The 10,591-nt window shown below is 44.1% G+C and overlaps 1 protein-coding gene across 1 annotated transcript; it reads right to left on the bottom strand.

Annotated features, from left to right (window-relative positions):
* Positions 1-3,102: 3,102 nt before the first annotated feature.
* msantd2 (Myb/SANT DNA binding domain containing 2) lies at positions 3,103-9,962 on the bottom strand (the record flags this gene model as incomplete). Its single annotated transcript, XM_083987448.1, has 4 exons — positions 9,510-9,962; positions 5,924-6,179; positions 5,769-5,832; positions 3,103-4,060 (listed from the first exon to the last, which is right to left on the bottom strand). The coding sequence occupies exons 1-4, from the start codon at positions 9,942-9,944 to the stop codon at positions 3,103-3,105; spliced, it is 1,713 nt and encodes a 570-aa protein (XP_083843574.1). The 5' UTR covers positions 9,945-9,962.
* Between the last annotated feature and the right edge of the window lie 629 nt (positions 9,963-10,591).

Raw genomic sequence — 10,591 nt, 5'->3', positions numbered from 1 at the left:
AATTTATCTCTTTCTCCCACTTGACTGTTTTTCAATCTGTGAAAATTTCACTATGGGTAAACTGATTTATTTCTATTCCCACATGCAAAGCAAGAGAGGGAAAAGTAAGAATGTGAGAGAGGTGACTAGACCTCATTGTGATGTGATTGTATTTGAAAAGTGGGGTGATGCTGTGCAAAGTACAGGAAACCCCCCTGGGGTCTGGACACAAGGTGTGTGAGATGTGGATGTGATGAGGACTGGACTAGAAGAAGACTGGAGGGGGGTAGAGTCAAGGGTCAGTGTGGAACGACTGAAATGAGAGCTGAGAGAAGATTTTAAAGTTTGACAATGTCAGTAGTGGTGAAATCTGAGATGCTACTGAAAACACCTGAAGCTGAAGTTACAGGATGTGATGTTTTATTTTATTTTATTTTATTAGTTTATTTAACAGGGACACTGCAAACCAATGCTGTAAATGTGACAGCTAGGCTATTTTCCACCTGTAGTCCTATTACAGTGTCTCCCTAAAAACAGAATCTATAAGATAATGTTAGAATATCAGATAATGATAAGAGACGGACAGAGTGAGAGAGATGTGTTCTGTTCAAGTACTCACAAACCCATCTCCACTTTGTGGCAAATGACAGTGAGAGCTCCATTTATTGTTTTTTCAAACATGTAAACATACAAGACGGTGACTTCAAAACAATCACATACAAGACAATCGTGTCAACCGATAAAATAGAAAATATCATATTCATCTTTATATACTGTATACCCAAACAAATGAACATTGCAAGTTTGCAAAAGCCAGAATGCTAAAGAACAATAATATTCTTAAATATATATTTCCGATATATATATATATAAGGTAGATTTCATATACATAGATTCAGTATGGACTCGTCCATCGTTTGATTTTTCTTCACACAGTCTTTCCTGGCACATTGCACATAACCTCAGGAATCATGTTCAGTTTGATTATTGGTCGAAGGCGAGTTCACCTCTGCAGCTTATAGGCTCAACCTGACTGGAGGTTGTTGATCAGCGCTCTCAGGCCTGGTTCATACCCTGCATGTGAGCAGATTAACACCAACAAACAGCCAACAGGTTATGTGTCATTGGAAATACCCGAAATCTGGAAGGTGCTGGTAACTGGTCAACACGGCTATATACTGATACGCACGACCTCAACAACTGCAGCTAGAGATGCTCTTTAAAGGGATAGTTCAACATTTTGTCAAACTGGCCCATTGCCATAATCCCTGTGTTGTTAGGAGGAGGTTCATGACCTTTAATTGTCGGTGCAAGCTATTTTTAGAACGGCGGAGCAGAGCCGCGAGCTGCTCAGAGCTACGCTACGGAGACTAATGGGATTTCTTGGCATCCCTCATCAAACTCATCAAATACACAATCCAACAACTCCAAAACGCTCTGGTGGACAAGTTGTGACCTGCACATTCACCACGCTATGAGATAACAACAGAACGTTACCAGACAGAGTTGTTTTCGAGGAAAATGCAGAGACTGCTTGCTGAAAAACTGCATCGGGGACGCGCATCAGCGGTTTTGCATGAATTTACCTCTAAAACAACTCTGTCTCGTAACGTTCCGTTATTATCTCATAGCGTGGTGAATGTGCAGGTCACAACTTGTCCATGAGAGCATTTTGGAGTTGTTGGATTGTGTATTTGATGAGTTTGATGAGGGAAACCAAGAAATCCCATTAGTCTCCGTAGCGTAGCTCTGAGCAGCTGGCGGCTCTGCTCCGCCATTCTAAAAATAGCTTGCACCGACAATTAAAGGTAACAAACCTACTCCTGAAACTATAGGGATTATGGCAATGGGCCAATTTGCCAAAACGTTGAGCTATCCCTTTAATACTGGCCCTACCAATGCATTGCCATTGGCGCGTGTAGTGTTTTTTACTCTCCAGTGTATCGTCATAGATTCTCTCCAAGCGTTACAGCTATAACAGATCATGCAGCTAAGCCCACACATGCTCCAATTGGTCAAACCACTATGGGTGGGGAAACGTATTTTGTGAGTAGAGGTGAAGCAGCTGATGAGCAGTCACCAGCAGGTGGTTGCTCTGGCAATCAGTTAGTTTTTCAAGTGCTAAGGAAAACTACAGTACATTTTTCATATGGATTCATTCACAATAAGATGTGTGAAAAATGTTTCCATGAGTCTGCGTTATGGTGCGTGTGTTATTTTGTTTGCTTGATGCAGACGGCCGTCGTCGAGGGTGGTTTCACCCAGCTGTCCAATGATTGCTAACCATATTTGTTTTTCTTTTTGTCTCTCGTTGGCATCGAGGCATCTCTAGCTGCAGCCCAGTTACATGTGCAAAACACGACAATTAAATCACTGGTACTCTCCGACGCTTCGTGGAAATTTTTAGGTCCAAGCAGTGACGGACTGGCCATAGGGCAATACGGGCAAATGCCACAACGGCCGCGTGATAATGCGGCCACGTGAAGAAAAAAATAAATAAAAATAAGTCGGTCGGGGCTATCTGGTTTACGGCTGGCCAGCTCTGACAGACTGAAGACGTAATAACCCGGTAGGGCCTCTTTTTGGTGCCAGTCCGTCACTGGGTCCAAGGCTTCAACAGTCCCCAAGTAAAAAGGCAGTTTAAGAATAAATACACACTATGGTCCCATCGCTGCCTTGTTTGCTACATCCTACTGAGGTAGACAGATGCATACTGCAATAAGTCACCTTGCCAACCCCCCCAACGCTCCCTGATGAGGCAATATTTATCTAACACTAAAACAAGCAGCAGAAACCTTTGTAGTGCACTTTAGCCTAAAAAATAAGAAGTACATAAATCTGAAATGTTGCAGTGAAGCTACTGTTCCCATGTTTCCAACACAATACACAATGTGACATATTGTGCACTGTCATTCTTTTTTATATACTAGAAGGATCTGAAATGAAAATGTGTTCAAAGGGAACTGAAAAGACTGCAAAAATATGGCGGGCTCTTGCGCACATCCATGCTTTGTAACAGAATTGGTCACCTTTTCGTCGTGTCGCCTTTTTCGCAGGCTGGAACTCTTGTTAACTCTATGTAGTGAATACAAACGGGTAGCACTGTTGTGTTGCAGCGTGTAGTTACGACGCCTCTTTGTTGTTGTATTTCAAGGAATAGCCCGCGGCGGTTTCGAGGCACTCCAGCAGGGACCCTGCCGAGAGGAAGTCCAGCTCCACCTCGATGAACTTTATGTAAATGGTCAAACGTTGAGACGGGTCTTCTGCTCCCTCTCCTCCGTCCTGACCCGCCGGAATGCCGCCGCTGCCGCTGCCGCTACCGCCGCGGCAGTTCTCCTGCAAGAAACGCGTGACGGCGGGTTCGCCGTGGACGTAGTGTTTGGCGGAACCCTGAAAGTGCTGGAAGAGACACTGCTGTATGGTCCTGTCCTCAGCTATGCCTAAGTAGCAGTAAATGACTTTAGCCCCAGTCCTGTCTCCCTGCCCCGCCGCTTCTCCGTCGGCCGGACCGTGAGCCCCGTTTTCCGTCTCCCACTGAGGTAAGCTGTGGTCTTCGCCGTCGCCGTTGCCCCGGGGAGAGGTCAGAGCGGCGCTGTTGTAGGACGACGACGCGGCCTCGTAGCCGATGGCGTAGAGTCCGTACGCCTTGGGGATGTCCCCGGGGAGGAGGTAGTGGGACGTGCCCTTGCTGCTGCAGCCGGCCGGCCTGGACTGGGACACGCGGATCCAGTCCACCTCCATGTGCAGCTCCAGACAACGCGCCTCGCTGATGGTGATGTCCAGGAACTTGTAGTAGACGTTCTTCCAGTTCATCTTCTGGACTTTGGTCATGATGATGCGGCCCTCGGGCTTCTCCGGGTTGAAGTACTCGCGCAGCCTCTTGCCCAGCGGCACCTGCGAGCTGATCTCGGCGTAGTGGTAGCGCACGTCCTCCCGCCAGCGCGTGTTGTAGCCCACGCCGAAGATGGCCAGTTTGTTGGAGAGGTGCAGCCGGGAGAACTCGGTCCACGTCTGGAAGTGTTCCCACTTCAGCTCCACCGACTCCAGGATGCGCATCACGGTGTGCATCATGTCCCTTTTCCTGCAGAGAGACAAGAGACACATGGTGAGGACAAGGTGACACAACATGTTTCCCGTACTGGCGCTTGGTTGAAGCGTCTGTGTGCAAGACAGCTGACAGGTCACACAGTCGCCAGCGACAGCTGATGCACTGTTACCCCCCCTCCTCCTCCTCCTCCTCCTCATGCACTTCAGCTGCACTATGTAACACATCATTAAAATATTGCACTGCACAATGTGTACCTTGATGCTTTCATTTGTGTGTTTCTGTGTTCTCTGACACAATTTGGCTCACAGCCACCATGTGACCAGTACAGTGTTTTTCCTTTGGTGCAGCAGAACTGCTCATTTTAGATTTCTTGTAGCAAATAAAGTTAAAAGATCCTCAGGCTAGTTAAAAAAAATCTCTCCCATGTCTCTCAATTGACTATAACACATGCTATCCATTTATTATATTATCAAAATGTTTGTAAATTTACTTAAAAAGACAGGAAATGCTTCTTCTCCCCAAAACTTTAGAGGAAAATGTAATATGTGATATATAATCCTGTGGTTGTGATATTCATTTTAAGATTTAAGCTTTCATGTGGCCCACCCCAAACACACATCATGTGTCTGCTATTTCTATTAGGTCTGTGAGCTTGCAATAGAAATTTTGGAAGTTCCTGTCAGAACCTTTCAGAATTAAAGCTCACAATAGCTTGAATTATACATTACTGGAAAAAAAAAAAATATATGAAGAATTCATTTGCAAAAGCAGATAACTCAGTTTTTTTTTTAAATATTTGAAATTGTTTAATTATTATTTACACCAGGTGATATCAGTCAAACCAAAGTTGAGTGGCTTTGACCAAGGAGATGAGATGTACAATTCAGCCTAACCTTTGCAATTCACCTGCCCAGGGACTACGGATGGAAAGTAGCTAATAAGCTAAATCCGGTACAAGGCATCTCTTCTCATTTCGAGACTAATGTTATTTTGTACATTGTCCCTGATACAAATAAACTTATTAAACTAAACAAAAACAGATGTAAATCAAAAAAGTAAAACTTTATTGAAAACAACACTATGTAAAGAATCATTCAAAAGCATCAGCTCATTTTTTTCAAAATGGCATTTACTGCTTTTGCAAATGAACTATATATTATTTTATTCTTTTTGTAGGCAAATCACTGGGAAGAGAGGGTAACTGTTGACATGACATGAGCTATTTTGGAACCAGGTGCTGTCTGACTACAGCTCAGCTGATGTACGACTGTCATTCACTCTGCACATGGAAAACAGTAGAATAAGCCTCTTCAAATGGAGGTAGATTCTCTGTTTGGACACTGTGACTGATATGTGACGAAATGTGGGACTGAAATTTTAGGACTGGAAAAAAAAAAAAATCTGATCAAAAAAATGCTGAAGAGTAGGGTTTAAAAAGTCTGTCTCCCAGTGGTTAAAACAAGAATGACACTTCAACCCACTTCCTAACAACATTTCTATGATAGAATGTAATTTTGTTCAACTGTGCATTTGTGCAGCCTCCTCACCTCTGATCAGTTTACCTCTGTCAAAGTGAGATTGAAGAAGGAAAAGATAACATTTATACCAGGCACATCTCATTAAGAGTAATGTCAAACAAATTAGACACTGTTGAATTATCATCAGCGAATTGCAAAGGTTAGGCTGAGTCAGCTCACAGCACGAAGCTTCATAACAAACATGTCTGGTCTTTGAGACTTACTGGGTTTGTTCTGACAGTTCTGCTTGAATCTGGAGAGCTCTGCTTTTAGGCACCTGGATTTCATCTGCAGGGAGAGCAAATACAAACATTCAAATGCAACATTCCTGTGTCATTTACTGCAATCCGACCACCGCTCGCTCCCTCACAGGACTCACCGGTCTCCATGTCTCCCTCCTGGAAGGCTGAGTCCAGCACCTGGTTGCACCAGTCCTCCTGGGAGAAGTCCCCCAGGGTGCTGCCATCAGACTCCATCTCCTGGTACAGCCCACTGCTGTTGATCAGCACCGGGGCGCAGCTCTGGGAGTCCCAGCCTCCCTGACCGAACACCTTCTCCAGCTGCTCGATGGTGTAGCTGCTCTTCCTCTTGCCGATGCCGTGCTCCTTCACGCGGCTGTAGCAGCGTCGCAGCGTCTGGATGTGATGGGAGGAGAACCTGATGATTTTAGGCCGGTCATGTAGTAAACTAAATATTTTTTTTACTCAGCTGTTGATCAGAAACTTTAGCTTTAGTTTGGGCAGTTGTATAGTGACTTGAACAAAGAATGCCAAAGAACAGGAGTATCACTGTATGGTTACTCTACACACTTTGCTAATGTTAGCATCACTACTGCTTTTACTGTGCAGTGAATGTGCTGCACAATAAACACATCTTAACATTGAAGTGAATGTGTTTTGTAGCTACTATTAACAGAGACTGACTCAGCATACCTTAATATTCATATTTTCTGCACTTTTTGTTAAAGGACAATTCCGGGCAAATTCAACTCAAATTCCTAACATTTTAGGTCTAAAAGAAGGAATCTGAAGATTTTCAGTTTAATTGCTCCTGTTTTGCGGTAGTTGCATCTGTCCCCGCATCGCCACGGCAGCGATGAATGGGAGCGGATGCAAGTTCCGCTGCTTAGGCTGTTTACATCCCTCAAAGCCATAATTTTTTTCCACAGACAGCGTCAGATGGTTACTCAAACATGCACCCAGAAGTTTATTTACTTCAAGCAAGCCGACATGTTTGTAAAACTAGATCTAATTCAAAGTCTCCCGGAGTCTCGCGCGAGACCCAAGTTGACGCGCTTGGTGTGTTCAGGTGCAGTCGGAGCTACTGTTTGTGTCATAAACACAGGAATATCAACTCTTGACTTGCTTCAAGTAATAAAAACTTCTCGCCACATGTTTGAGTAGCCACCTGACGCTGTTTGTGGAAAAAAATGTACACTTCAAGCAAGTCAAGAGTTGATATTCCTGTGTTTATGACACAAACGGGAGCTCCAACTGCACCTGAATACACCGAGCACGGCAAACTTGGGTCTCGCGCGAGACTCCGGGAGACTTTGAATTGGATCTAGTTTTACAAACATGTCGGCTTGCTTGAAGTAAATAAACTTCTCGGTGCATGTTTGAGTCGCCATCTGACGCTGTCTGTGGAAAAAAATTGCGGCTTTGAGGGATGTAAACAGCCTAAGCAGCGGAACTTGCATGATCTGCTCCCATTCATCGCTGCCGTGGCGATGCGGGGACAGACACAACCACTGCAAAACAGGAGAAATTAAACTGAAAATCTTCAGGTTGCTTCTTTTAGACCTAAAATGTTAGGAAAATACACCCCCGAGTTGAATTTGCCCGGAATTGTCCTTTAATACGTTATTTGAAACATTGCAAAGATGAAACAACATCTACATTTATTACATCCAATGATAATTTCTATACAAACATCCTGCCTATAATAACTTCCATCAACAAAATTACTTTAATTTAGCTCAGCTTCATCCATGTATTGTTATTGTTCTAATTGTGTGTCTGTTGTATGTGAATATGTTATTATGGTTTGAAATAAAATTATGGAGAAAAAAAACAAACAGTTATTACCATTGTAACAATTATTACTAGAGATTATTTAGTGAGCTCATTTAACACTGCATAATACAAAAGTGACATCCAGGAGGCAAATGGTAATCTCCCAGGAATAACAACAAAAAGTCAAACATAAACTTAAAAGACTCAGTGTCAGTTTATTATTCAATCAGTGGCCTGAGGGGAAGTCCCAGACAGAAACCAGAGGTGTGTGAACCTCCTCCCAGAGGACGTCACCTCCAACAGAGCAGCAGCTGGGAGTCAGCTCTCGCCATGATCAGAGGTGAACTTTAAAATCTGATGAGAGGACGAAGGGAGCGGTCGATACTATTCTGTCTCACGCTTTGTTTCCTGTCAACCGGCACTTTGACAAAATGTAAAAGTGGACTGCAGCATCCTCCAAAATACTAAACTGGTTTCAAGATGTTCTTTTCCAACCTCTACCCTTTACTGGAGTCTATGTCTTTATCTATGACATATTACCTAATACCTAATGAATTGAATAGTTTGCTTTGCACATCTCTGCACTTGCATTAAGCTGCACAGTGAATCTCAAACATCCATGTGAAAGAAAAAAATGAAAAAAACAACAACATTTTTTTAGACTGCTGCCTTGCTAAACATGAGGAGCAGTAGTTTTTTGACTTCAGTATGAAACATTGTGAATGAAGCGCTGAGTAAATTATATGAACCTTCATTATATGACACACGATCAGTGGTTCTCAAACTTTTTTTACATTAAGGACCCCTAAACTGACACAAATTAAACCATGAACCCCCCATTGGACAAAATTTTGAAACAAACACAAGAAACACACAAATATTTGTTCTGAGACTGAATAACGTTACTTTTTTTAGTCAATGTAGCTAAAATTACTGCCAATGGCATGAATTCTTGGAAAAACTTCAAGAAATTTCTGGGAAAAAATGTAATATATCTGGAAAAGAAATGTGGTAACATTTTGAGAAAAGGTTGGGGACCCCGATGGACCCTCTCAAGGACCCCTGGGGGTCCCCAGACTCCACTTTGAGAACCACTGATCTACAGGATATGATAATGATTTGTAATTGTTAAGAAAGGGTATCATTTCAAATGCACTGAATGTGGAAAATGAATGCAGTGGTTACAAATGTCACACAGCTATGCAGTGTGTTGTCATAGTTGAGTGAATGAATGAATGAAGCTGAATGAAGCATGCTAAGCTTTAGTGAAGGTTTGATTCTCTCTGGCATATCATTTCTGGTTCTTGTAGCAAACATGTAGATTTTATTAAAATATTATCTGACATTCTTTTCATTTACAGCCTTATTTTTATCCCTAGGTGATCAGCATCTAAAGACTACTCTGCTAAATATGAAAGTAGGCTAACTGTTGTATCCAGTGCATCCACAGCACCCAGCCACTGTTCAGTCAGGGTGTGAGAGGTGAGACTATGACACTTACTGTCCCCCCACCCCAATTTCACACATTCCCTTCATGGACATGCACTTACACCCACTGACACGCACGGACACACACACTCAGGGACCACAATGGAAATAAACCGATGTAACAAACATTCTGTATGTTGCCAATAAAGATGTCTATCTATCTATCTATCTATCTATCTATCTATCTATCTATCTATCTATCTATCTATCTATCGCCTACTTGGTTTTTGTTGAGTGGGTATATGTAGGTGTGTGGAACCTGTCCTGGTGTCATATGTCAATAAGACAGATATAATGAGACACAGGACAGGCTGTCTCTGTATCAGTCTCTAACTCCATGACAGCTCCTGCAGCCACAGGTATAGGTCCTGATGATGGAGGATGCTGTGCAGCCTTCCGGCCATTGTTGTGTGTCCTCCTCCTCCTCCTCCTCCTCCTCCCCATCATCATAACCTTATTTACCTTCATCCTCTCCCTGCACTGGGAGGGGGTCCTCTCGTATCCCAGGTCCGACAGGGCTCTGGACACCCGCTCGTACATGGCGGGACCGGGGGCCTTCCCGGAGAACACGGTCCCCGCCACCTCCAGCTGCTGCATCCTCGCCTCCGTCAGCCTCTCGTTGCCCCACACCGCGATGAGGGCGTTCGTCTCCGACGGGGTCCATGACATCCCCCGGCAAGCCGTGAAGCTGTTGGAGGAGGATGAGGCCGCCGTCCGGCCCGCGGTCCCCCCGGAGCCCACGTTCAGAGGCGAGAAGCGGTTCGGCGTGGAGGGGTTGGAGTGGTATTGATTACTGTCACTCAAATCCTCCGACTCGGGGGATGGCACCTCGGTTTTCGGGATCTTTAACGGCGTCGATATCTCTGGAGAATGCTCCGCGTTACTGGACGCCGCCATGTTGCCTCTGTTGCTAAGGGGAGGGGAGGGAAGTGTGACGTCAGGGCTTGACGCTCAGACAGCGTGGAGGAAAAAAAATAAAAAATAAATCCTACGGCGCGGATCCAAAAGAGGGACGCAAAGGTGGAAGAGGAGGAGAGAGGAGGAGGAGGGGTCCGCCTGGAGTTAGGTGAATAAGTGAAATAGAGAAAAGAAAAGCTTTATTCTACCGAGTTGTATGAGGAGTGTGTGGATAACACGGTGTCTGCTCACTGAGACAGAGGCAGACACTATTTAGCCTAGTTAGTGCAGGCACATCAATCAATCTTTATTGCAGAATAAGTGGTCCACATCACCAAAAATAAAATAGCCTATAATCAGACAGATTAAAAAATTAATAAATAAATAAAAAGTGTGTGTGTGTGAGAGAGAGAGAGAGAGAGAGAGAGAGAGAGAGAGAGAGAGAGAGAGAGAGTGTCCCAAGCCTGGATGAATACCGGTAGCCTACCTGAAGCAGCTCCTCTTAGGGATGGTTAAAGCCTATAATGCTGTTCCCTGAATCATTCAGTCGGCACATAAAATTATAGGCTACATCACAATTCGTAAAAGTTCTTCACAGTTAGCCTAGGTAGCTAGTAGGCGAACCACCTAACCCAAGACCAAGTACC

This window comes from Trachurus trachurus (genome assembly GCF_905171665.1).
Source record: "Trachurus trachurus genome assembly, chromosome: 14".
In the NCBI taxonomy this organism is placed as follows: domain Eukaryota; kingdom Metazoa; phylum Chordata; class Actinopteri; order Carangiformes; family Carangidae; genus Trachurus; species Trachurus trachurus.
This window is presented reverse-complemented; position numbering and strand designations above follow the sequence as displayed.